The 27,107-nt window shown below is 49.4% G+C and overlaps 2 protein-coding genes across 3 annotated transcripts; both read left to right on the top strand.

Moving 5' to 3' along the window:
* Positions 1-1,911: 1,911 nt before the first annotated feature.
* On the top strand, positions 1,912-7,029 carry LOC101916760 (cytochrome P450 2C5-like). 2 transcript variants are annotated; one of them, XM_005236218.3, is made up of 9 exons: positions 1,912-2,200; positions 2,709-2,871; positions 3,236-3,385; positions 4,159-4,319; positions 4,473-4,649; positions 4,774-4,915; positions 5,344-5,531; positions 6,132-6,273; positions 6,463-7,029. In XM_005236218.3, the coding sequence occupies exons 1-9, from the start codon at positions 2,024-2,026 to the stop codon at positions 6,654-6,656; spliced, it is 1,494 nt and encodes a 497-aa protein (XP_005236275.1). In that variant the 5' UTR covers positions 1,912-2,023; the 3' UTR covers positions 6,657-7,029. The 2 variants fall into 2 exon arrangements, with proteins under 2 accessions (XP_005236275.1, XP_027640695.1); XM_027784894.2 differs by lacking the exon at positions 3,236-3,385.
* Positions 7,030-7,120: 91 nt separating this feature from the next.
* FBXW10B (F-box and WD repeat domain containing 10B) lies at positions 7,121-26,461 on the top strand. Its single transcript, XM_055797870.1, has 14 exons — positions 7,121-9,069; positions 11,247-11,393; positions 12,417-12,626; positions 12,728-12,855; positions 13,805-13,927; positions 14,471-14,580; positions 15,020-15,223; positions 16,146-16,267; positions 16,822-16,970; positions 17,933-18,075; positions 18,787-18,945; positions 19,815-20,083; positions 20,987-21,175; positions 22,680-26,461. The coding sequence occupies exons 2-14, from the start codon at positions 11,387-11,389 to the stop codon at positions 23,549-23,551; spliced, it is 2,685 nt and encodes an 894-aa protein (XP_055653845.1). The 5' UTR covers positions 7,121-9,069; positions 11,247-11,386; the 3' UTR covers positions 23,552-26,461.
* The last annotated feature ends 646 nt before the right edge of the window (positions 26,462-27,107 follow it).

Here is a 27,107-nt window from a genome sequence, read left to right as displayed (position 1 = left end):
TTTCATCAAGCAGTTCAAGAAGACAAATGCAAAGTTTCATCATCCCTGGGAGTTATTTCTTGTTAAACTTCTTGTCTGGTAACATGGACTCAGAAATTCCAGGGTTATTTGTTTGTTTTCTCTATTTCATTAATAAAATGTGATATAATAATGCTTTTTTATTGCATTACATTCACCTTGCAAAAAACCTGCACGTTGCACTGAAATGCTGTCAGTGTCCAGGCAGGCAGCCGTGGGCTCTGCCTCAGCTTGCCCTCCAAAGAGGGAATTTTCCATCAGATTTCAAGTTTACAGCTCAAATGAATCCCCATGGCTGTTTCTTATCCTGTTGTTCCAGTGATTCCTTTGTATTGTTTGGCTGCCATGGCAAAAATGGTGTCAGTCACTGAGAGGCTGTTCACCTCCCTGCCAAAATCCTGGTCACTACACCACCTCCCTAAGCAAAGTTCTGCGGTAAGAGCAGGGGTGAGACAGGATGGGACGGGGTAAACAAGTGAGTCACGGTAACCTCCTGGCCCCAGCCCCAGTGGGACTCAGCTGTGGGGCTCCTGGCACTGCTGTGGGGCTGCCTATCTGGCTACCACCACTCCTTCCCTTCAAAACCCCTTTTGTTGAGTGCGTTTGCAGTGCTGGTGGAGGTGGGAGTCCCCTCTGGCCCCCAGTAGCATGGGGCAAGGGGAGGAAAAATCAAAATATTGAACCAGAGTAGCGCCAGGGCTGTGGGAGGGTCATTACCTGTCACTTTTTGGTGATCTGAGAGGGATTTGGTGTGTACATGTGAGGAATCGCACCACAGCCATGGGAGAACATCCCCCAGCGCCCGGCTGGAATGAGCCTGGCCGGCAGCACCGAGCATCCCTGGTCCAAACATGTGAACTGCCCCACTATGGGGCCAAAACAGGGTGCAAGGGCAGTGGTCCTGGCTGTCCCTGTCAGCCCTGCCCAAAGGCGATCCCACTGCCCAGCCATGCATTCCGCAGCTGGATGCTAGGAGATGCTCTGTCTGGGTGAGTGTTATAGTTCAGGCTCCTCTCAAAGAATGCTGAGGCTCTTCTTCCACCGCAGGGAGTTGTGTGAAGTGAGACCTCCTCTTTCTTTTCGTCCAGCCCTCTCCTCCAGGAGAAATCACATCCTTTGTGGGGACCTGGCTTGTGACCAGCTCGCTTGGCCAAGGGCTGCAAGCACTGTTGGCCAGAGGTGATGTGGCTGAGCCAGTGCCAGAGGTGCTCATGTGCACCCAGATGTGCTGGTGCTCAGAGCAAGACACTCACAAACCTTGGAGGAGCCCTGAAGAGGCCGGAGGAGACTGGGGAAGGGTTAACCCTACCTGCAACAACTGCAACACCTTGGGTTGACATTCCTCCCAAACCCAAGCAGAATCCCAAAATATTTCAGGAAAAAAGGTGTGGGTTTCCTATTTTCTGATCCATTTTCCACCAGAAAGGAGTTTGATAGAAAACTGTCACCCAACAGGTACACGACCAACCATGCATGCCCCGCTCCCAGCCTCCCTCGGTTTCTGTTTACAAGAGTGTCTCCTCGGGTAAGCAAGGCAGCGACAAAACGAGCAATGACCTGGTGGTGACATGCAAGGTTCTGCCGGGACATCGACAACTTCTTCCATCACGTGCTGCCGAAAGGGAGCACTGAGCAGAAGGTGACTCAGCAACACGAGCTGGGGGGGGGGGGGGGGGGGGGGGGCTGCTGTCTCCCCCAGCACGCCTGCAGGGTTTTGCAATGTTTCCAGCACACCATATCAGCACGGAGACCTGTGTTACAACACGGCGGGGCCAGGTATGTGCTTGGCTGGGAGAAACCAGCGTTTCCGTGTCACTGACCACCCAGTGAGTGGCAGGAGGACATGTGGATGACCCCGGGGTTGTGGGAAGGGCTGTGACTATATAGAGCACAAAGAAGGGCAGAGGCAGCAGGTTTTGGCTCCTCTGCTCACTGCTCAGTTGTGATTTTCTCCCTGGAGGAGGAATTTCTCAATTTTTTTCCCTGCTTGGCAGCACGGGTGAGGATGGATGCTGGATCGGCCGGGATGCTTGTTACTCTCCTCCTTCTCTCCATCCTGTGGTTCCTGATCTGGAAAGTCAGCATGAAAAGAAGCCAGCTGCCTCCTGGACCAGCCCCGTGGCCCATTCTGGGCAACCTCTGGCAAAAGGATGTCCTGCCCCTCTACAGGACCTATGAGAAGGTAAGAGAAGAGCTGACGGTGCTGGACCCACTCCCAGCCCAGGCAGGAGAGAAAGCGTGACTGTCCCATGACAAAATAAAAGGGGAACTGTGCAGGTGACTTTTCCTACGTTTCTTTCCTCTTTTTCCCTCCTTCCTCTTCTCTTGCTCTGCCAGAATTGCCTAAATCCCTGCGCCTGGCAGCATAGTCAATACTGTTATTGAAGCCCTTCACCACCTGCAAGGAACCCACGGTGGCGACACTAACCCCTTTCTGGGCTGCAGCACTGCCACCACCCGGAGCTGCTTCACAGAGATGATGCTTTGAACCCCCAAAGTGGCACTGGGATCAGAACCCCCCGGAGAGGACTGGGCTGGGAGCGGGGCGAGGGTGCCAACTTCGAGGGAGGCACTTCCCCTCCCTGCCCGTGCACTCACCAGCATTGCAGCCATGAGACTTAATTGAAAATTAAACGAATGGCTGGGGTGTGGGCCCCTTATTCACCGCAGCTTCTCCATCCTCCCCCCAGCTCAGCAGCACATACGGCCCCATCTTCACCGTCTGGCTGGGGCTGAAGCCGGTGGTGGTGCTCTGCGGGTACGAGACGGTGAAGGATGCTCTGTTGGGCCACGCCGAGGAGTTTGGAGGGAGACCTGAAATACCCCTTCTGAGGCAGCTATCGAAAGACTACGGTAGGTGTCTGGGTTTCTTCTAGACACTGTTGCTCTCTGGGTGAGTAGAAAGTCCCCAGCTGCAGCTGGCCATGTTTGAGTCCAGTGAAGGAGTCAACACCCAAGACCTCAAACACCCATTTCCCACCCTGCAAGTCCCCCCAACTATTAAGCCTCTTGTCCAAGAACAGTATTAATTCCAGTTAGCCAGTTCCAGCTTTGTTCTGAGTTTCTGTAGAGCCTTTCAGGGATGCTGTTAGCACACCAGGGTCATTCTCTGGCTTATTGCCCTACCGCTCCTCAGCTGGGCTCAGAGCAGGGTCCTCGGTGCCTGGGGAGGAGCAGCAGGGCAGGCAGGTGAGTGGTCTCCACTGCTTCCCTCCAGGTTTTGTCTCCAACAATGAGAAGAAGTGGCAGGAGCTGCGGAGGTTCACGCTCAGCACCCTGCGGGACTTTGGGATGGGGAAGAGCTCCATGTCACAGCGGGTGCAGCAGGAGACCCAGCACCTGGTGAAACTGCTGGCAGAACTCAAAGGTGATGTGGGTCATGTCCACCTTGGCCCCTGCAGCAGGCAGAGGGCACACGACAGCCTCACAGGACGTGTGTGGTCCCTGGAGCTGTTTGCAATGGCAGGTGCGAATGGCCCTTGTAGACCTTATGGGCTTAGCCCCAGCCCCAGCCCACCCAGCGAGAGCTGCAGGGATGCGGTATGGCCATGGCTTACAGGGCAGGGTGGGAGATCCTGCTCCTGAACTGGTGCAGGGAGTGGCAACCACTGCTGAAAGAACAGAAACAGAAAACTAAACTGCATGGCAGAATGCACAAATAAGATACTGCCCTGGTGACACGGGGGTTATCAGGGTGATGTCCTCCTCCCCAGCAAAGCTGAGCTGCTGCCAGTGCCACTATCTCTTCTGGGGCTTCCTGAATGTAAGAGGAGATGGAAGCTCGGTTGTACACAGGCTCCTCTGCCCCCGATGTGTGGTGCTGGCAGGGGGCAGGTTGCTGAAGGGAGATGCTCTGCAGCCCCCCAGATCACTAGGGTACGTCGGCAGGAGCCCAAAGCACCGGGAGATGCCTCTGCTTTCTTCAGTCCCAACCACTGGGTAGGGGGCTAGGAGCAGGGAGGTAGATGTAGGAGCCCACAGCTCAGGCGGGCTCTCTGCTTTGGCTGTTAGACCCGACAGATTCAACCAGGGCTCGGAGTTCAAAGGACAAGGGCTCGAAGGGGCAGGAAGGTGTTTTCTGTGTTGAAGCAGATACATGCTGACTTTTGGAACCCTTTCTTGCCTCTTTTGCAACTGCAGGAAATGCCTTTGAGCCGCTGACGCTGTTCAGACATGCAGTTGCCAATGTGATCTGCTCGGTCGTCTTTGGGAACCACTACAGCTACAGTGATACGGCCTTTCTGGAGCTACTGAATGTGATCGGGAATTACATCAGCTTCTTCCTCTCCCCCATCGCTGCGGTAGGCGTCCTTGGTGTGCTCAGCACCCTCATGCCTGACATGCTTAGGCAGGAGGGTTGCTCCTTGGCTTTGACGGGACAGCATGGCTTTGAGGGAAGGTGTGGGAAGCTCCATCCAGGCACCTGAGCCCTCCTGTGCCTTCTCCATCTGCAGGTCTACAACACCTTCCCCAACATCATGCACCACCTCCCAGGGCCACACAGGAAAGTCCTGGCCAGGTGTGAGAAGCTGAAGGACTACATCAGAGAAAGAGTTGAGCTTCACAAGCTCACGCTGGATCCCAGCTGCCCCCGGGACTACATCGACTGTTTCCTTATAAAAGCGGAAAAGGTAGAGATAGTACAAAGGGGGGTGGGGGGTGGGGGCGGGGAGCGAGGGCTGACCTCCAGACCTGGCTGCAGCCTGGTAAATCACCCAGATAACACTGAATCCCCTCCCCACGGCACCCTTGCAGGAGAAGAACAGCCCAGAGAACATGTACAGCCACGAAGACCTGGTTATGTCAGTATTCAACCTCTTCGGCGCCGGGACCGTGACTACTAGCAATAGCCTGGTCTTCTGCCTCTTGATCCTGGCAAAATACCCCCATATTCAAGGTAAGGGCAGCAGAACGTGATGGCTCCTTGTGCTTGGGGGGGTCACGGTGCAGCAAAGGCGCAGACAGAGATCCCAGCCCTGGACCATCCTGTTGGGGGGAGACCAAAATCATCCTGCATGCTCACCCCAGGCGACACAAGCCATCAGACACAGATTTGCACAGGCCGGAGGGATCTGGGTACCTGCTCCCTGCTGTCCATCCCTGCCTGTGCAGGTGGCCCCAGACTGGCCTGGGAGAGATGCTTTGAACCTGGCTGACCTGGGGAGGTATGCGGGCAGTGACCCTATTTCTAGTCTCTGCCAGGGGTTGCTCCCTCTCTGCTAGATTATCCTTTGGCTCTAGGATAGGTGCCCATGGAGGCCAGTAAGAAATTATGGGGTGTTTTGCACAGCAAGCAACGCAGTTCCATGCCTGCCCTTTCCCCAGCCAAGGTCCAAGAGGAGATCGATGCGGTGGTGGGCGCTGCCCGTGCTCCCAGCACAGAGGACAAGCTGAAGATGCCATACACTAACGCAGTGATCCATGAGCTGCAGCGCTTGCAGAAGTCCCGCATCGAGAACTTCCCACGGATGACCACGCAGGACATTGTGTTCAGGGGCCACACCATCCCCAAGGTAGTTGTCATGGCCCTGGACTCTCTGTGTCCGCGAGAGGAGGGGTGGCAGGGGGGCTTGAATGGCATTCGCCTTTGCCCCCGGACTGTTTGTTCCCTCCTGAAGGTCCCAGCTCTTTCCCAATCCTCTGTGGGTGGAGATGGCGATAACCTTTTAGCAGAGGAGTAGAGGGAGGTGAATGCTGCCCACACCCCCGCGTCCCTTGCCTGTCCTGGAAAACACCTCTTTCCAGCAGAGAGATGTGCAGGGCTGCTGGGGCTGGGAGCCTGAGCTCGCCCTGGCAAGAGGCCAAGCCAGCCCCCCACTCCTCAGCAGATCTGGGGACAGCCGCTGGTCCAGATTTGACTCCAAGAATTTTGTACAGCGTCCACTTTGAAGGAACACCTCCCTTCTTCGGGCTTTGTGCAGCAACAGGGCTTTTAACATAAATCAAGCCATTGCTCCAGGCTGCCTCCCCACAGGCGTCTGGGTGGGCATCGGGGTGCGCACCCAGCCTCCCCCCACGCCCCCCAGATGCTCCTCACTTGCTAGTCACCCTCAGCAGAGCCCTATGTCATGGCACTGATGTCCTTGCTCCCCTGTCCCATACCTCTCCTGCAGGGCATGGTTGTTATTCCGGTATTATCTTCCGTGCATACGGATCCAACCCAGTGGGAGAACCCCAAAGAAGTCGACCCAGGCCACTTCTTGGATGAGAAGGGCGAGTTCAGGAAGCACAAAGCCTTCATGGCTTTCTCGGCAGGTCAGTGCTCAGCCCTGCACACACCCTTTGCAGCAGCTCCATTCCAGGGACTGCCAGCACGAATATCGGTTGGCACCAAAGTTATATCCTCAATATGAGCTTTCTAGTTACTTCTTTATGCTGTTTTTTCCCCAAATGCTGGATGAAGCCATCAGCCCGGTGCTCACCCTCCCCTCTGTGTGCCCGCAGGGAAGCGCATGTGCCCCGGCGAGGCGCTGGCCCGCATCGAGCTCTTCCTTTTCCTCACCACGCTGCTGCAGAGCTTCACCTTCCAGCTCGCCTCCAAGTACGAGGAGACGGATTTATTGTCCCTGTGGCTCAAGATAGAGAGCAGGGCGATACCTTGCAAGTTCTTTGCTATTCGGCGCCCGGTATCCTCCTAAACAGAAAGCGGCGGGCAGAGGGAAAGGGTCTTCCAGGTGCCTTTGCTTCTGGAATCAGAGCAAGCCACGCGACCATGAACGCTGCCGCGGCAGTCACCAAGCAGGAGGGTCACTTGGAGCTTTGAACATCCCCTCAGAGAACTGCCAGGTGTCTTTGCCACCAGCTCTATGGGCAGCCTGCTCCCAACCCTTCCCCACGTCCCAGCGACACAAGGATGGCAGCACCGGTTTTGTTCCCCTGCACCGGCCAGCTCTGAGCCTCTCTCCCCGTGGCAGGGCTGCCTGAGCCCCCCAGGGCTGTGCTGGGGGCTCCCTCCTTTCGGTGAGAGACTATGAGAGTGCTTCTGCAATAAAAATAACCACCATAACTGGATGATGGTGTTTATAAGGACACTCGTGAAGCCTCTTGACATAAGGGTGGTGATGCTCAGGCTTCCCTGCCCTTCATAGGTGGTGTGTGAGCTGGCCGCAACAACCAAGGTGACAGGCACCTAACGCTTCTGACACCCTGCTTTGCCCCACCTCTGTACCCTCCAGCACTGCATAAAGTCTGTGACACTGTAAATCACGCTCACCCCCATCCCTGCATCCCACTGCATAGGGATGAAACCCTTACGAACAACCTTTAGGCCATCAAAACATTAAAAAATTCAGTGCGGGGGGAAATGTGCCGAAGGAGAGGGGTGCTGTGCTTGGGAAGCCGGAGGTGTTTTGCCACTAAGGTCACAGCTCCCATCTCAGACTGCTCAATATGTCAACTGTGCTTGTGGTGCTTTAACCTCCCCTGCACTGAGGGGGATTTACTTGCTAGCCCCCAGGCATGCTCCAGCCTTTATTCCAAACCACTGGGACTTCAAAGAAAAGGAGGTTCTCTTTAAATAGCTGTGCAAGGGAAAAATGACGCTGACGCATGCCCAACCTGCCTGGCCTCAGCGATAACTTGGGCTTCTCCTTCCAGTGGCAGGAATGTGTCTCCCAGCCTTGGAAAACCGGTATGTTTCCCAGTGCATCCAGTTCTTCCCAGTGCAAACCTCCCAGATATGGGACTTCATCTTTCCCAGGTTCTTGTGTGTCCCAGGACAGACTGAGCCAGGAAAACATTCAGTTTGTTTTAGCTGATTTGCCTCCACAGCTGTAATCTTCAAATGAATTTTACGCATCTCAGGAATTTATTGCTTAGTTCAAAACATGAACCCCCATGGCTCTGACTGTGGGGAGGGCACCCCCAGGGACAGGCACCCCCAGGGACAGCAGAGCCACCTGAGCTCTAGCAGCAGCAAAATGATTTCAGCTGGAGAGGGAGCACAGGTTTCCAATAAAAGGGCTGAGTTGCAGCAGGGAAGAGCTATAGCTCAGGGGGGCTACGTGGGAGAGTAAAACAGATTGAAAAAATAATATTTAGCTTGTTACCTCAGCTGCTGGGTTGTGCTTCTCTGAAGTCCTTCACATCAATATTTACCTCTAAAAAACACCCTCAGGTGCTAGTTCAGCTCTGTGTGCTTTTTGTAGCTGGTAAAGTAACTCCAGGGGTTATCTGAGGAGTCGGCAGGGTGGGACATGCTCCCAGCCCTCCTGCTTCCCTCTGGCCGGGGGGGTTATGCCTGTTGCAGGGGGTGCTGTCTCAGCAGTGGGGCTTGGGGTCTCTAGGGAGCCTGGGATGGAAGGGCAGGGAGGCAGCTGAGGTGACGTGGGGGTCTCAGGGCTGGGTTTGGTGGGTGTTGCTGGGGTGCTTGCACCTGTCTGCAAGCGTGGGAGGGGGGTGACAGCAGGGACCTGCCCTGGGCGGAGGTGGCTGTGCCCTCCCAGGGAAGGTAGGTGAGGCTGGGGGCTTCTCTTGCCCTGGGGTAGCATTTTATCGATGGTGGGTGCTGCTGTCCTAAATGGATAATCTTTGCTCGCAAAATGATTTCCTAGATACTACTGTGCCTAGGGAGTGAGACGCATCCCTGGGAGGGGTTGTGACCTCTGAACCGGGGAGCTCCAAACCTTGATTTAAAGAAGCAAGTAAACTCAGGCAGCCTGTTGCTGGGTGTGGGACTGGTGAGAAGGGGTGGATTTGCCGTGAGTAGCTCTTTGGCAGGAAAGCAGTGCTTCGCTGGAGAAGAACGGCTGAGGCTGGAGCCCTGCTTTTCTCCACTCGCTCCACAAAAGAGTTGCATTAAAATCCCACGTGGGGATCTGCGTGGGATGGCGGCTTGGGTGCCTGAGCCCGCAGGGCTGACAGCTTCGCACAGCATGTTTGTTCTGTGTGGACCAAACCTGAAACCACTGTACCTGCAGCACCGAAGCCTCTGCAGGGTGGAGCACGCAGTGCTCCCATCCAGCGCTGTCTTTTCCACTGCTGCCTACAACAGGGAAAGAGCCAAAAGGGCAAAGAGGGCCCCAAACCCGCTGCGCACGGAGTGAGACCCAGGTACGTGGCCCTGCTGTCCTAATGCATTTGTACCTGTCCCCGTGAGGGATGTGGGGGTATGAGTTTATTGTCACCTGCCTGTTCTGCTGCTTTCCCACCTGGGCTGCTCTGCAATGCTCTGCCTTCTTGCCAAACATTTTTTTTTTTCTAATGACCTAGTTAATCCTCCTACCTTCTCTCAAATGATGGATGAACCACCCTTTACTCTTATTGTACGTGCATTTTTGACTCATTAGATGACTAAATGAAGTCTTTCTTATCTTTTTTTTTTTTCCTCCCCAATCTGGGGAAGATCAGTAAAAAATACATTTGAGCAAAGCAAGCCGCTCGTGAAGCACTTTTGCACAACCCCTTTCCAAACCCTGGCTCAGTGCTGTCCTGCTCACACGTATTGCCTCTGGGTTTCTGCCTCTATAACCCAACCGCGGTGCCCAGGGGCCAGCTGCGCCCCTGCTTCCCCAGGACTTTTTACGCCCTTTGCTTTACAGAAGTCACCCCCAAACCCTTTGGGGGGGGGGGGGGGGGGGGGCGTTTAGCAGCGGTGTGCTTGCGGTCGGTCGGGGAGGCTATTAGTAGCAATCCGGCATGGCGCTCGGAGGTTTACGGTAGGGGTCTCCTAGCAGCAGCGACGCGGCGGGGATGGTTGCCGGGGGTGGGGGTGGGGCAGCTCAGCGGGGCCGGGGCTCCGGCAGCCCTGGCGGTGTCACCGGTGTCACCACTGTCTCCCCGGTCGCGGGGCGCAGGGGTGCGGAGCGACGCCGCAGGTGATGCTGCGCTGCCCGGCGGAAAGTGGCGCCCCCGAATCCTCCCCCCGGGGACGCTCGGGGCTGCGCCTTTGAGGTTTGGGGGTGCTGGGGCTGTGGCGGTTCTCCCGTAGTGCCCTGTGAGGCTGTCGGCACAGGGAAGGTGGATACGGCCCTTGCTGGGGCTCTGCTGGGTCCCCCTGGGCTCCAAACACCCCCCCTCCCCCACCCCCCCCGGAGCTCCAACCCCGCGCCGGATTCTCCCAGCTGGAGCGTGCGAGGCGGCTGGGGGGGGTTGATGCTAACCCTGCCCCAGGCAGGGGGATGTCACCCACCACCAGGGCACGTGGCTCTCAAGCGAGCCCTTCCCTGCGGGGCCAGCGGGGGAGGGGCAGCCCTTGCTGGTGTTCTCCCTTGTCCGGGGATGGATTTTTGTTGGCAGAGTGCTAGGGCTGGGATTATCAGCTGTTTGTGAGTGTATCTGGTGTCCCTCGGGGAAGGGGGAGTGCTGCAGTCACCCTCTCCGGTCCTGGAGATCCAGATTTGCCCCTGAACTTCCTTGGGTCATACTCTGGGCTGGGGGGGATGCCCAGGCTGTGCCAGAGCTGCAATGAGGGTACAAGCACTATGGTCCAGGAGTGATGCTAATGGAGGTAACGTTACCCAGGTTCCTGGCTGTCACCTGCAGCAGCCTGGCAGCTCCTGGTGCTGCTGCTCTGGCTGTTCCTCTCTAGCAGGTGATTTATTGCATGTGGCAAAACTCCCCATGCAGGTGTGCAAAGGGTAACTGCTGAAAGAGACTGCCCGCCCTGCACAACTGTTAACTGTAGAGTTATTTGCCTTGTGGTATTAACCTTCTGGTTAATACAGCAAATCTGGTAACGTTTAAGGTCTTTTATCCTTCCAGCTGTAGGGAATGAGTGAGCAAAGCCAGGGGTGAGGACAGGTCATGGAGGGAATGGGGTGTTCCTGGCAGTAGGAGATGGGGCCAGATAAGACTCGGACCCGGCAACTTTATCCTGACCCAGCTCCACTGCAGTGCCAGTTGTATGTGTGCACCATCACGCAGTGACCCTGTAAATGCAGTCATTGTTAAAGGGAAGAGGAGTAATGGAGTAATAGCTTGTAATGGAGTATGGCTGACAACAACATAACAAAAAAATACAACTTCCTCATGAATTCTTCCGGGCAACACATCTCAGGAGGTGTGGCTGTGAATGGAATGTTTTAAGTAATGAAACCTACACTAAAGAAAGTACTGAACGGATTAATTGTGCATAGCTAGAAGGGATAGAATAAATAATATAGCATAATTTATTTTTTAAAATGCCCAAGATACTATTCTAATTTCAGCAATTCCGTAATTCAGCTCTGAGATGCCTACTGTAAGGTTTAACGTGACTCTGTGCTTAATTCTTCCAGAGGAAGATGTAGATGGCTCATCAGCTGAATTCCAGAGCAGCTTCCAGGAAGACAGCTGTCCTCAGCCCAGTACCAGACTCTTTCCACTACAGTCTTCTAGCACTTCTCCTGCAGCTCTTAAAACCATATCTGCTGCAACGGGCCATCTCAGTATGACAGGTACCACTACCTGAGTATTCAGTGCTGGGGGTGGGGGACGGGAAACCTGTGGTTTCATACCAGGGCGCTAACAACTGGCACTGCCTAGGAACAAGTCAGTTCTGGGTCACTTTGGAAAAAAAGCAGGGAAGACCACGGCAATAGTTAGCTGGGAAGTTCGAAGTGCCATGCAAGAGGAGGTGATGCCATTCAGCAGGTGCTTGTCTTCGCTCTGAATCACTTCCCATGCTTGCCGAGGTGCTGACAGGACTCGTAGTGAAGGGCTGAGGCAGTGTCCCCCCTTCTGATGGAGATGCTGTTCTGCCAGGGGTAGGGTCTTTCAAAACCCAGCCCTGCAGTGGGTGTTGCACCTAAAAGGAAGGGAAGCCTTACACTGTGGGGGCTGAAGTTTGGCAAAGATGCTAGAGGTATGCAGGCACCAGCAAAACTACTGATGTGAGAAGGGTGTCAGCTGTGTCTACCTTCTGTTCTTGGGGACAACAGAGAAATTTGTCCCCCTTTCTTCTGCCATGTCATAAATCATGTTTTTATTGAAGAAAATCTAATGGCTGCAGGAAGAGGTTTCCCACTGTTTGCAGGAAAGAAGTTCTATGTCCTTGGCATGAGGTTTTTTGTCCTCCCTTAGTCTGGGACGGGCACCCTCACACCCTCCCATGCTGGTCACTGCTGTAGATGGAGGTGGAAGAGGTAAAGTATTCTATGTTTGTGAAAGGAAAGCGGTCACTGCATCCCCACCAAGCCCACCCAGGGCCTCCTGCATCCCCTCTGATCACCTGGTGTGTCCAGCTGTGAAAAGCCCTCGCTATCCATCAGCATCCTCTGCCTTCAGACACCACAGGTGTGAGCTGTCCTGCAAGACCCTGAGTGTTTTCAGCATTTTCCTTGGAATGGTACAGTACCAAAGGGATTAGCAGAAGAATCAAATTAAGGTCAACTAACTCTTGCAGTGCATTGCTAACAACAGTACTGTTAGTAGTCACCAAAGCTCAGGCACTTGCAAGACTAAATTCCCCTGTCTTCTAGGTGCTCAACCACCAGCAATGTGCTCCTGGCCCAAAACCACTGACTGCCTCACCCAGGAGGGTCCTGATGCAGAGGAAAATTCACCTATCACGTCCTTAGCCGATCAAGGTGTCACTGTGGCTCCTGCATCTCTCCAGTCACCCTCTAATGTCAACCAATCCAAGGATTTAATTCGCTGCCTGCCACCTCACCTGTCTATGTACATCCTGGGTAAAGCTGCTTTGTTTTTTCCAAGGGTGGTTTCCCCTATGGGTAATGAATGGTCTCTAGCGTGGATAGGGGTTAGCCAATCTGTCCCTTTAATTTCTTAGGGCTTTTGGATCAAAAATCCCTCGATGCCTGTGCTGCTGTGAGTAGATGTTGGGCTTTTCTGGCCAAAGAAGTCAAGAGGGAACATGGTTGTCGAAGTGTAATACAGAAGAAGATCCTGTATTTACAGGTAAGATGCCTGGGCTTCTGCCATCATTATGCACTTTAAAAAGAGGGTGGTTTTCCTGCTACTGCCCAAGCCATTAGATGGAGGTGCTTCTGCTGGAGGCTACCTCCCAACTTGACCCTGTTCATTCTTTTACCACCTGCAGAGCAAAGCCAGGTTAGATGTTCATGCTGTCACAAGCAAGCACAGCAGAAGAGCTTTTACTGACTTTCAGAGAGCCTGTGACTCTAGAAGTGTATGAAAACATTCTTGTAATCAAGAAAGCAGAGTCTGGTCACAAATGCAAATGCTGGACTTCCCGGTGCTAGTGGAAATTGGGCAGAGCTCCAGCGGCTTCCTGAGACAGCTCAAAAATGCGATTTATTTGCCCCACATGGGAAGATGGAAATGCTAGGTGGCTTTGGGAAGCCAGAGCTGGGGCGGGGGGGGGGGGGGCACGCTGAAGCAGAACTTCTAGGGAAGGCTTGTCCTGGTTAGTACAGACCTGCCATGCACCAAGGGAAGTGTAAAGGTAAATCCCCAAAGAGATAGTTAGGAGTCCTTGTACGCTTTGATTTGTGAAGAGTGTAGAAGTCTCACCCCTGTGCTAGCAAAGAAGGCTTAACGGAAGGTTTCACGCACAAAAGATGTCTTGAGAGCCTCTCATCTCAGTGGGTTTGGGTTCTGAATCAACAGATTGCTCCAAAGATGAGATGAACTGTGAAATTTTGCAGCTTATTAAAAGCTGAAGACTAGAGTTTGGAAAAAAATAAAAAGCAATTATTTTTTTACAGGGAGTTAAATCTTATACTGACAGAGCGGTAAATGCAAGCCAGGTCTCTTAATAACAACAACAAGCCGGTGTGTGCAGCTCAGCTTTGCATCCCATGGAGATGCTGAAGCATCAGCACATGAGCAGCATCTGTTGAGTGCCTGGGCTCTGCATGACTGTGTCTCTGCTGGCTTGTTCCAGGGGTTGTGCCCTAGAGGAGCAGTTTCAAACTATGCCGAAACAGTCAATGTGACAATTCCACAGTTAAACGAAGAGGGTGATGTCATCAGAGTGAAACGTCACAAAGGGGGAAGTAAAACAAAGGTATGTTGGCAGTTGTTTGCCTTCCATGGATCCTGCATGTCAGTAATGGGGGAGGAAGGAGGACATGGTGGCCTTGGAAAACAGAGCAGTGAACTCTGAGCTGCTTTGCTCTTCTCCTGCTTCTGGCTTGCACCATCGTGAGCAATTCATAAGGACCAGTGCTTGCTCAGCACCTTGCATGGGAGGGAGCCTGCATCCCTGAACTCCTGCCTTCTCCCAGTGCATCCCCCAGTTGCATGCATAGCCTGTAGGCCAGGGGTGCGGGTGAGGCTGGTTGGCATCGCAAGGACATGGCCTTTTCCCAAAGTATAAAGGCTGTAACTGTCAGGTCTTCCTTTTTTTTTGCCATAGAACACTGCATGAGAACAACCCTTGTTTCTGCACTAACCAGGGAGTTCCTGCGCTCCAGGTGCTCCTTACCAACACATTCTGTCTCTATTAGTCTCATCACTGTAGTGATGACCAAGCTGATGTTCAACGCTATGAAATAATGCTGCATTCCTCCCTCCCCAGGTTATTTTCCCCTATTTTTCCTTCCATTAGGAGGAACACAACCTGCAGGCAGCCTATCATGATCTGAAAACTGACACAATCCAGCTGGAAGAGAGAAATGTCTTCTGTGGCTCCTACAATATTCGTGTCCTCATGGACCAGTGAGTAGACTACCTGGCTGTAGGGCCAAACAGCAGCTTCTGGAAGCCTGTCCCACTCCCTGTGATCCTTCTGTGGGAAAGTATGGCTGGAGAAGGGTCTCAGCATCAATGTTAAGAAATCCCCAGTGTCAAATCCAGCTTTTTTTATAAAGATACCAAGATAAGCTATTTTTAAAGACACAAGGGTTAGTGATCCACAGCCCGTCACAAGGGATATGGGCTCTCCCCTCTTTAAACTTACCTTCCAGTACAAACTTGGGTACGCAGAATCGGGGACCTCAGTTGTGGTGCCTTGCAAAGGATTCACACTCTCAAGTGTATTGCTCATCAAGATGCTCAATGAGGACCATTAAGCATCAGAAAAATGCCTGTCCCAGACTTAGATCTGTTGTACCTTGTTAGCTGGCTAAAGCCATCTCGGTCACTGTTTCTTATCCAGATCAGATGAAAGCAGAATAATCCATTATAATGGTGGAAACTTGGTAGCCATCGGCTCCGCAGACCGAAAAGTGAGGCTTCTTGATATGTCGGGAATGAAAGAAATGCTGCCTCTGCTCTCTGGCCATGCTGGAAGCATCCAAGTGCTCTTCCTCCACGAGAAGAAGGGGCTCGTTCTCAGCGCAAGCGTTGACCTCAGCATCAGGTGAGCAGCACTGGGACTGTGCCATGGGATACCAGCCCCTTGGTGCAGATAGGAAAAATGAAACTTTATTCCTTCCACTCCAATCTTTAGGAAGCCTTGTTCCATCACTTTTGTTAGAGTAATGATGAAAGGACAGAAGATGAGGGAACACATTCCCCACTCATAAGGAGTTTCTGTTGCCCAGTTTCATCCAGTACCAAGTGATTAAAATAGGATACAGAGGTTTTCCTAAAGTACCTTAAAACACCAGAGAGGTTTCAAATAAACACTCACAGTGAGATTCTGGCCTTGCTAACATCAGCATCGGGTTCTGGAAGGCTGGGTTTCTCTGTGATGTTCTAGATGGTGTGTTGTGCTAAGCAGGCTCGACAGCCTGGTACCTGCTGTACAGCTGCTCCTGCCCAGGTACCGCACCCTGAAACAAGGGTGGAGGCGATCGGCTCTCCCATCTATCCCTAAATCCCGAGAGTATCATGATGAGGGGCGAAAAGCTAAGCAGCGGGTCGTCTGGCTCTGGCATGGCAATTGCACAATTTCGTCAAAGGGGAAAGTTTACATGGATCCAGGGTCTGTCCTCCCTGCTCCAAAAGGGCTGTTTATTTAACTGTGGGGTTGAGTTCTTTCGATAAAGTCATCTTGGCACCGGCCAGCAAAGAAACAACCTCTACGTTTTAAGGTTAATTGAAAGTAACTGTGCCAAAGGTGAAATCTAGCTATACCTTTCCAGACAGTTTGGAGGCAGATGAAGAAAGTACCTGGGTAAAAGATTTAAAACTAAGCCTGACTGGATCATTTCAAATCCTCTGATGCCTTAGTGGAATGAGTCCTGAATTTAACCTAGTGTGTATGGAAGAGTTGGGCCCATTAAGCAGGAAACAACGAATAAGATGATTGTGTTTCCTTTTTGACTGGTCCTTTGTAGATGCTGGAATATATACAGTGGTGCTTGTGTGAAAATCTTTAATGGTCACTGGGCGACAGTCACCTGCTTGGATTTCCACGACGAGCAGTTTGTGTCAGGAGCCAGAGATGGGATGGTAAAAGGTGAGAGCCAGGACTAGGAGCTTCCCAGCGGGAGGCAGGTGGTAGTGAACAGTGGGCACAGTACGTGGGAGCTGTGATCAGTGTGATGTGTGAGTATGAAAGTAAGTCTATAAATAAGAAGGTGAATTTGTGTGTCCTATTTTGTGCTTCCAGAACAGCCTAAGCTGTGGACGCATGCACGTACAAGGTCTCTGATTGGGTCACTGAATAAATTCTCATTATTTCTGCTTTTATTCAGTTTTAAAGGCTTAATGGCTATAGGGCTGCGCCAGCTCTTGGGAAAGGGGCATTAATTTTCAGCTTTGTCAGAGGTTTCCTTATTACTTAGCCTATAGAATAAGGATGAAAAAAAAAGTGCTGTTTTCTGGACTTTGCTTTTAAAACTTTTGCCATGTCAATTATACTTTCTAAGTCAACACCTGGCTCCGTGCAGAGCTGCAGGGTAGAAGATATATCTGTAATTCCAGTAGTGCTTTTTAATTCCTGTTGTACTCAGCAAAACTTATTGTTGGGGCATATGTATTTTTAATATTCCTCCCCTTTGCCCTTAACAGTGTGGAGCCTGGAGAGTGGGAAATGTCTCAAGACTCTGAAGCATGACAGCACTGTTTGGGTAGTTAAAATGCATGGCAGGCGTGTTGTCAGTGGGTGCGACAGAGGGCTGGTGAAAGTCTGGTGTGCTGATACGGGCACTCTGATCAAAGTAAGTTTCTTAGGTGCATAATTTCATGTTAAGTGGTCAAAAATCTTCTGTGCTAGTAAACTAACTGGTAAATCGTAGCTTTTTGCTTTTGTCAGAGGCTTTCTTAAAAAAAAGCCAATCCCCCAAAACAAAACCAAAAGCAGTCTAAACTGATAAAAGAAACTGCGGATTTATTTGTAAGGAAATAATATAAAAACTGATTTGCAAACAGCTGTCAGTTCTAACCCAGGGTTTATTTGCCTGCCTCAACCCCCATCATTACTTGTACTCTGTAGATCATTCATCTCTGTTCCTGCAGAAACATTCAGAATCAGCAAAGAGGTTGGGAAGGCTTCACTAACAGCTCTTGGGGTTGGAGGCATCAGGGGTTAGCCCAAAATACGAAACTTGCTCTCGAAACCCGTTTATAAAGCTGAAGCAGCTGGATAACTGCTCTGCAATGCAAAGATTGAGGCCAGAGTCTGCTAATTACACTAGCAGGCACCCAGAACTAGCATTAGTCCTCATCTCTGAAAGGAGTGAAGCTCTTTCTACCCATGGGGGAGAGAGTTGCAAACTGAGATGCATCTTGAATGCATGATATCCCAGCTCCGGCTGAGGAAAGCTTGCAATTGCTCCTTCCACTGTAGTCAGGGCAGTCCACGATCTTCTCTCCTGGGCGAACATTCAATCGATCACCAAGGTCGTGGTGCAGTAACTCCAAGCACGTTGGCACAGGTAATAGATAGGGAAAATGGATGTTAACTCCATGCCAGTAGCTAATCAGCAATAAGCCCAGAATATGTTTTACAAGTCACTACAAAACTAACACAGTTATCCATAGGGTGTATTGGTATGGTAACACCCAATAAAACTACAATGTGGTTGGTATATAAGGCTGGTATTGTGAATGCTGTAAGGTATCTTAGCATATTTACATGCACATTGCTGACAGCTTTGCACCTATTTCTTTTACTTTGCAGACTTTAGAGGGGCACCAAGGCCCAGTTAAGTGCTTGTCCTTTGATCAGTGGCACCTAGTCACAGGAAGCACTGATGGATATGTTCTAGGATGGAGCATGTTGGGAAACATGAAGAGATGCCTAACAGCTTTCTGCCACCCTAAGTAAGAATCAGCTATGTTTCAAGTTGTATTCAACCAATTACTAAATCTATAAAGAAAATGCCTCCCCTATGGGAATAGAAAATGCTTTAATTACCAGTCCTGGTTTTTGAAATATCCTTGTTTTCAACAACCTTCATCCTGAACAGTGTCAGGCACTACGTGGTCGTAACCGTTTGTCAGTTAAGACCCGTAACAACCTCAAACCCAAATACACAACCGCTTGTTCATGAACAGGAGCGACTGACAGTGCATAGTCCAGTATTTCAAGGATCCCAAGCCATATGCAACAGGGTATCATGCTACCTGGTCAAGAATTGACCCTTCCTGTTGAAGGTGGCCGTAACTACGTGCTGATCCCTACCAACTGTATGTTATTCTATTTTTTAATACTTTAATTGTATATTGGAACCCTGAAAACTAGCATCATATTGTTTTCATTAGCTTTTCTAGACATAAAATGAAATGTAAAACGCAGCAGATAACCGTAACCATACTGGTTGCTATGAGGATGCATTGGGTGGGTTGGTTTGGGCAATGCGTGATTAGGAAGGATCTCACTATTAAACCTCTAAAACATTTTGATCAGCTCCTCTGTTCAGCCTGTTGATGGGGGCAGACCTTTGCACCTCCTCCAAGACAACAGAAGTAGCTGATCGTGCCTCCTTGTGCAAGCACAGCGAATGCACCAACAGTGACGTGTTGTGTTTTCAGGGAAGTTCTGTCTCTGGAGTTCCTCTATCTCAGAGTCGTCAGTGGCTGTGCTGATGGAAAGATTCGTATATTTAACTACTTAACTGGAACCTGCCTGAAAGTGTTGACGGTCAATAGCGGAGGGGGGCCCGTATCTTTTTTCTGTGCTGCAGGAAACAGGTTGGTGACAACAGCTGTCATCAGTCTCTGAAACATTGTAGATGACATTGTGATTTAAGGAACTGTATATTTTTCCTTTTTGTTGTCCTTCTCAAAAATAAGTTTTAAAGGGCTCTACCACTTACTGACTGCTTTAATAATCTGGTTTTGTTAACAATGGATGAATTTTCTTAGCCCTTTCAGCTATGTACAATCTCCTGTTTCTATACTACTTCCGATATAGACACAGCTGTAAAGCTGAACTCAACTCCCAAATTCCTTAAGAGGTTGGAAAATCAAGGCAAGGCCTGACAACACCTTTGTTCCCTGACCTACTGCCTCCTTATAAAAGTCAATAATGGAAAATCCTTCCAGGTGCATTCACTCCTGCACTCTAGAGGTATTTAACAGCTTCTGTGTAAGCAATAGCTAAAATACTGGGGTGTTATTGGTGCTGGTTTGGTCAAAACTCTACAACACAGCAGTATATGGGCTGCTACAAAGAGAACTAACTCCAGCCCAACCAGATCCAGTACATCCTTCCAATTTAGGTTTAAATGTCCCTAATAATATGGTGTTTCCAGTTTCTTTTGGCATTGCACTGATCTAGCTCGGTCCACTCTTGGCAATTTTCACCCTAGTTATTTTAAAGCTAATTTTGCCACAGAGATGAATGAAGAGAGCCCCACAGAGCCCATACAGAGTACGAGTTAAAATGTACAGAGTCTGACTGATGGGACCAACTGCTACGGCTTCCTTAAACAAGGGATGGGTATCCCGGATCTGTGTAAGCGCCCTCGGGTTTCGTACTGCACAGAAGCAAACGGCCCCTTAGGTGGCACCTGCTGCGTCAGTGGTAGCTGTGCTCTTAATGGCTTTTCCTTTTCCAGGATGGTGATCAACTTGCCAACTAGTCTGTTGATGTTCCAGTTTGAGGATGCCAGCTGGGACTGCACTTCAGATGCCGATAGAGAGACGGTGAGGAAGGAAGGACAGCGCAGCGGGACTCCAAGCAGAGCACTGCTTTGCCTTCAGCGAAAGAAACACCACGACCTCAGCCGGGTGTATCGACTTGCTCCAGAGACACAAGATGCTGACCAGCTCATGCTGTCTTGCTGGATCCGCTGCCAGTCACCAAAAAGCTGTGGAACATCTCAAAGTAGTACATACAGCCTCTGCAATATGTTGGCATTTTCTAAAATGAGTTAGAAACAATTTCAAGGACCCACTGCCTTCATCCTCATCTGTATCCAGGCTCACTGCTTTTTTTTTTTTAAGTGCAGTCTGGTAGATGTGCTGCTGCGTTTCAATGGTTCTGTCATTTTTAGCCTTTTGTAAAACCTTTATACATTTCTAAAACGTTTTGGTATAAGTTCAACACATTTGTCAAGACAGGCACTGTCGTTTTCCAACTGACTAACAGAGATATAGTATTATTCATGTTCTTACAGCTGGCGTGCACAAAAACATGCTGCTGATTCAGTGCTTGAATTATTTATTAACAAATACTCTAGGAAGTCACAGGACACCTGCATTCAGGAGCTGCCATCACTGGGAAATGCAACTGCACACAAACAGGCAACTTTTTAAATTGTAACATGGTGATATTGTTTTTTAAAATCAGAGTTATTTAATACAGTATGTGTCACGTCTTCTAGCTCGACAATCAAACTGTCTGTTGCAGATAAACTAATGGGCTAAGAAAGTTTTCATGCTTTTAAGGCCATCGGGTGTTAACCTCCTCTGTGCAGCTCTACTTGGTAAAAGATCTACAGTTTGTAAAACAGGGGTGCACTATAATTTTAGTGGCAAAAAAACCCCTATGGGCTGGGTATACATAATATTCAAAAAGAAATCAGCATTTGCCATCATCTTTGAATTCTTTGAGGTTTTCTGCTAATCAAGTATCTTTGGATTATTTCTAACACCTACACCTTTAGAAGTTGTGGTAAGAGGCAAAGCAGTAACTGAACATTTGCAATCCCATCGGTTATAAAGATTTTATATAATGAATGTTGAACACCAGTAAAACTTAAGGAAGACTTATTCTTCTGTTTTCTAGCTCTCTGCTATGAACCGATGAAATCAGCAGCTTGCCAGCAACAGCAGCAGCTTTGCAAGATGGAAAAGGCTTTTCGTATTCAGGCAGAGCAGCAGAAAAAGCTTTTCATTCCTGGTCCTAGACAGCCCCATGCCTTTGCCTCAGGAAAGCTGGCGAGAGCACATTCTGCAAGAATCCGGGCAGATGCTGGTAAGGGCTCCTTGTAGCTAGGTAGGACAGTAATTCTTCAAACAAGTGCACCTAAAAAAAATTAATAGTATAAACAAAAGGTAAGGAACTCTAGAAGCCAAGCCCTCTCTGGATGAAAGGCTTGCAATGCTACAACAGATATCTTCCAAACCCATGGTGGCTACAGAAATTGCTTTAGATCAATCCAATGGGACAAGTGCTCAGCTCCAGCTATAAGGCTTAATTCCCTGGAATCTAGGGTTTTTTTCTTATGGTAGCCTTATTCTGTTTTTGATTTCTTTATCAGGTATAGGAGAATTGTGCACAAAATTATTCAAGTAGTTGGTACCTAATAGCAGCAACTCAAAAAAATTGTTATAAACTATTATATGTAAATTGTCTCAGCCAGCAAAGACATGGCAAGCTGAAACTTGAAAATGGAATGGTACTGAGATCACAAACAGCAGGGTTTTTTTTCAAGTTTTATATTGAGAATCTGTTGGGATCTTAAACCTTAAGACAACCCTGACATCTTAGTTCAAAAGAGCTGTGCCAATGGAAAACTTCTAATCCCCAAACTCTCGGTGTCTGTAACCAAGACGCAGGGTCATATGTATGTGCAGATCAAGCAGTTCTAAATCCTGTGAGAAGCAAGTAGTAATTTTTATTCCTTTTGCTGTATTCTGCTTTTCTGCACTGTAACTTAATGTTCTCTGAAATACATTTCTCGAGGGTAGAAGTTTCAGTTAACCAGCCTGGGAAAACAGAATTGTATTGCAAAGCAATGATACACAAACAGCGTGACATTGCAAAGTGACAAATGAATCACTATAGCAAGGTCGTGGGACTGAATGTCTTACACAGCTTGTGTCATAATCCTCATCTAGTTCTTAGTCCAGGGCATAATCCTACAATCAATCTTGTCTGTCATACAGCACAGGTCACCCTCCACATCCCTAGAGGCAGCAGAGCTAGGCTATGGAGCAAGTCTTGTGATTTCCAGTTCAAAGGCAGCTCTGAGTAGTAACGGTTCACAGTGGTTCTTGGATGTTGGCTACTTCAAAGATTTCTACCAGGAACCGACTTGTCTTGAAGCCTTTTCCCAAGCACAAACTGTAGGACAAGGGGTGCAAGGGCAGAGGCGGTGGGGAACCTCATTCCTCTTAGAAACCATAGTTTTAAACAAAATGGATACCAAACCATCTGCACGCAAATACAATGTATGTTACAGAACCTGACTTTAGTTTGACCCGTACAGACTATAGCAAGGAACACTTCCCAGTTAAGCAGGACAGAATTATCTCTGATGTTGGCAGCAGCACTGATGAGACCATGGATGGGAGAACAGAGATGGGCACCACTGGCTTGTGGCTTCCCACGCTGCCTGTTCTGTAGATAAACCTGGACTGTCCATGTGCCCGTCAATCCAGCACCCATTCCTGCTCTTGGAGTACTACCCTGCCAACAAATGATCACAAAACCTATCCCCAGCTCCAAATGTATTATCTTATTTTGTTGGAAACAGATAGCAGACTTGAACATGGCCCTTCTCTTGATGTACCTGCACATCCTGACAGAGCAGAAGCCACTTTGCAGCATGAAAAGAAAAGAGGCTCAGGTTGCCCAATGTCCCTTGACAAGCTTCTCTTAAGGGTCAGCATGCTGCAGAATGCCTGCAAGTCAGCCCCAGTCAGCTCCAGCATTAAGCACACTGCAGAAGTCAGAGAAGCATGGGAACATCCACGGGAGCATCAGCAACACCGCCCTGAAAAGGCACAAATATACAAACCCCCTCTGCAACACAAGAAGGATCAGACAGTCCAGCTCCAACATGTAAGATTGCAAAGTGATCCCCTGACCATGAAAAGAATCTCTGTACCCTCTGAAACCAAAATGCTGCAGCTCAAGCTGAAAAACTCTTTGCACGGACCCACTGTGAATTCCTCCACGCCTGCTGCCCCAGTTGTGTGCCCAAAGATGTGTGGTTTGCAGAAGAAAGCTCACAGTGGTCACAGTAAAGCTGTTCCTCTCCTTGAAGGTGGAGTTCAGCTTACCCATCCCTTTACAGCTTCTTCCGAACTGGTCAAATCAACACATGTCATGATTGCACAAATGAAAAATGAAGCAGTTTCCAGGAGAAAAAAGGCCTTCTGTCTGTACGGTGGAGACCCTTCCCCAGGTGATGGTGGGTTCAGGCTTCTGACGGGAAAACAGAAGGAAGCGTGTGAGGCAGCCACTGTAGCTCAGTATCGGGCAGCACAGACAAAGCTCCTAGAAGATCAGCGGAGAGCATGCAAGAAGGTCTGGTTAAGGAAAATTAAAGGCCTACCTATAGATTCTTTTACTGAGGAGAGGAAAATAGCTGCTCCTGAACTTGGGCCTAATGTGTTTATCTGATGTAATCCCAACAATTTGTCCAACAAAGAACCAGTATCTGAGGATCCTGGTGTCCAGCTGAGTCTGCCATGTCAAGATCCACAAGGATCTTGACATATACATTTCTAAGTGTAAAAGACTTCTCTGCTGTAAGTTTTTTCTAAGAAGTATTATTGGTATATTCAGCTATTTCTCAAGACAGAGTGAAGAGACAGAGTCCTCTCCTGGATTTACCTTGCTTTTGCTACAGACACAGCACTGACACTATAGCTTGACATATGGCTCAGCTGTGTGTGAATAATAATAATAATAAAAAAAATGATTAGAATTTATATGGATTGATTAGAGTTTATAAGCTGAAGAAGTGTGGACTGAAAACTGGCTGAGCAGCTGAGGCTGGAGGGTGGTGATCAGCTGCAAAAAGTCTAGTTGGGGGCCAGTAACTAGCAGTGTAGTCCAGGGGCTGATACTGGGTCTGATTTAGACATCTTAATTAATGACCTGGATGATGGGGCAGGGCACACCCTCAGCAAGGTGGTGGGTGGCACGAAATGGGGAGGAGTGGCCGATGCACTGGAGTTGTGCTGCTGTCCTGAGAGACCTGGACAGGCTGGAGAAATGGGCAGAGAGAGACCTCCTGAAGTTCAGCCAGGGGAAGTGCCAAGTCCTTGCCCCTGGGGAGGAACAGCTCTAGGTACCAGGACATGCTGGAGCCACCCAGCTAGGAAGCAGCTTAAAAATTATTTTTTATTAAGAAAAAAGAAGTCATGGTTTCTGTTTTTGTGGATAAAACGCCTAAATGTGCTTATGTCCACCAATGCTCAGGACTTAAAATTGATCTGAGTTGGGAAGACAAAGACCTCTTTAGTTGTCCAGCTTTGAGTGCCTGGGCCAGTGTACCAGCAATCTTATTCTCTTGCACTAGAGGTTCAAGGCAGGACACTCCTGCCCATGGTCACATAAAGGGTCCTTTCAGCAGCAATGAAAGTCTGCGAAACTCTTCATACAGAAGGGCGGTGATTAGTTTTGGTTGATTTTAATGTCATCTTCAACTTCCAAACCCTGGGGTTAAGCCGGACCTTGCTAACAGCGCAAAATAATGTTACCCCCCTGAATAATAACAAAGAGGTTATAAAAACTAGAGTGTCCAGATAAAACAGTGAGGAAGCCAGAAACTAATGCAGATGTGGGAGCTGGACTGTTGCAGTTCAGCTTTGCTGCTGAAAGGTTGTGCAGGCTGGGGATGAGCGAGGGTGGGCAGCTGGCTGCCTTGGACAGCTGTGCTGTGGTACAGGGAGCGTAGCTGGCTGAGGTGGCTTTGCCTGATGTTAGTTTTCAAACACAAAGCAGCAAGGATTTCACGCTTAGCCACGGGATGGCACTTTCTTACAAGAAATCAGGCGCAAGCCCAGCCCAGCTGCAGCCAGAGGCCCTCTGGCACAACCCTGCTGGAAAAAAGCATCTCATAGAGGAAGCCCGATGGAAAAACATCACGGAAAGGCTCACGCCTTTTTAGCCATGCTGAAGTGAGGAGGATTCGAGTGTTGTCTTCCTGCTTGGAGTCAGTAAATCAGCATCTCCCTGCAGGTGTGAGTGCTTAGGCACTTGCAAGATGCTACAGCTGACAGAGGTGGTGTGGAATTACCTGCAGGGGCAGAGCTGGACTAAGTCCTGTGATCAGCTTTAGCCTAGCACAGTGGATGCAAAGCTGGGAGCAGAAAGTCAGAGGCGCACTGGAAAGGAATTAACGTATGGGGAGATGTCATACACGGTACGTAAACTCACTTAGGAAGGTAACTAAGAGGAGGTTGTTTGCCCGCCTTAACTTCTGAATTAAATTGACTTTTCTGCGTACCTGGCCTTTGGGTGTGCAGAAGTTACAAGCTGGGGATGCTGTGGGCAGCGCTGCTGCTGTGCAGGGCACGACACAGCCACAAGCAAAGAGAAAGCCAGGCACAGTGGTGGCAAGGTAGTTTCAACAGAGTTTTGTTGTAAGTAGATGCCATTTATGTTGTACTTGTCATCCATAAACTGTAGATGATATTATCCTGATGTGATAATACCATACTGACATCCCAGCAATTTTGTCTGTATAGCTCCACAGGTGTTCCTAAACAAAACGTGCTTTTGCTTTTATCTGAGTGGTGGTTATAACTAGAAGTGTCTGTGTTTCAGCATAGGAATGGTGCCTGACACTTGACATGATGAGCAGAAAAGGAGCAAGAGAGTACTAAAAAGAGGCAACAACAAAGATATAAAGAGTAAATTAAGTTTTTATGTAGTACTGTATTAATCAGTAATAGTTTTTGATTGCCTGTGAAATGGCATGCTGACTTCAATAAGCATTGCAAGCGTACTTGTTAATTAGGTAAACAAAATGGACTTTTTAATATTGTCTTTAAATTGATGTGAAAATAAAACCGCAGACAGGCAGTATTGAAGTGAAAGGACATTTTACTTTTTTGTGGCTGTACCAGACATCATGAGATTATATCGTGTATATCAGATGTAAGATAGAATTAAGATAAGGTGATTCTAATAACTCTATAGCAGCCCCTTCTAAATAAAAAAAATAAATAAATAAAATTAAAGATGTATGAAAGACCATTAAACAGCTAGATGTTTACATGATGAACATTAAGTTTCTGACTTGCAGTATAACAGGCTTATTTCTATGGTGCCCTTATGCTGTGGTTTTTCAGGTGTTAGCTTGAATCCAGTACAGTTTGGGGGAAAGTCATGAGAGGGAGGGCTGTGTCACTCATGGCACTAGCAGAGCTCTTTACAAGAGCGGGGGTGTTAATCCTGGAGCATGGGTGAATCTGAGCCCCAGGGTTACAGTCTGCATGTCTGGGGATTTTCCCCGTAGCCACAGCTCCACACCACACCTTGCTCTTCCTCCTGGATGGCTCCAACTGTGGGGTCTGGGGCCCCCCGCTGTGTTTCAGGACAGTCTCACACTTCGTTGCCCCCCGCCCCCGCAGGCGCCTGGGGGTGAGTGGGGTGGAAACTCCGAGAGCCAAAGGAGCTGTGTCGAATGCCAACGCCAGAATACGGTGGAAGCAGCAGAGAGCTGCTTCCCAGCTCCGGGTGAGTCCTGGCCCAGGTACTGAACAGCACCTTGGGGTCATCTGGGAGGAAATGCTGTGTGTGAAAATGCTGTATCTACCACAAAATACCAAAGCATAAAGTACTATTAATATTTTTATTCCTTTGTCTTCAGAGCAAATGTTTGGCAACATGCTTTAAAAAAAAAGGGGCCGGGGGGGCGGAATCCCAACCAGGTGACTTTTCTTCAGAGGTTTTCCAGTAGAATTTTTGTTTTGTGTATGCTCACAGATGGCTGTAATGAGGAATTTTATAATCGGGGCACTGTCGACTTGCACTTTTTTTTCTGCAAGCTCTGTGTCTTTCTGTAGACTTTGCACAAATTGAAGCTTAAAACTTCCCCTTTGTTTTCAGCACGGCTGCTCAGTCCTTCCTCACGTTCTAAAAATACTGATCTGAGGGCGTAACTCCACTTTGAGCTTTTTCTATCACATTTTCTAGACATTCAGTTGTTTTTGACCTGTCCCAG

This window comes from Falco peregrinus, chromosome 2, assembly GCF_023634155.1.
Source record: "Falco peregrinus isolate bFalPer1 chromosome 2, bFalPer1.pri, whole genome shotgun sequence".
Classification (NCBI taxonomy): Eukaryota; Metazoa; Chordata; class Aves; order Falconiformes; family Falconidae; genus Falco; species Falco peregrinus.
This window is presented reverse-complemented; position numbering and strand designations above follow the sequence as displayed.

Coding starts and splice junctions, on each gene's coding strand:
- LOC101916760 (XM_005236218.3), top strand. CDS start 2,024: ATGGATGCTGGATCGGCCGGGATGCTTGTTACTCTCCTCCTTCTCTCC. Junction 2,201..2,708: donor TCTACAGGACCTATGAGAAG/GTAAGAGAAGAG, acceptor TCCTCCCCCCAG/CTCAGCAGCACATACGGCCC. Junction 2,872..3,235: donor GCAGCTATCGAAAGACTACG/GTAGGTGTCTGG, acceptor GCTTCCCTCCAG/GTTTTGTCTCCAACAATGAG.
- FBXW10B (XM_055797870.1), top strand. Junction 18,076..18,786: donor ACAGCTTTCTGCCACCCTAA/GTAAGAATCAGC, acceptor TTGTGTTTTCAG/GGAAGTTCTGTCTCTGGAGT. Junction 18,946..19,814: donor TTCTGTGCTGCAGGAAACAG/GTTGGTGACAAC, acceptor TTCCTTTTCCAG/GATGGTGATCAACTTGCCAA.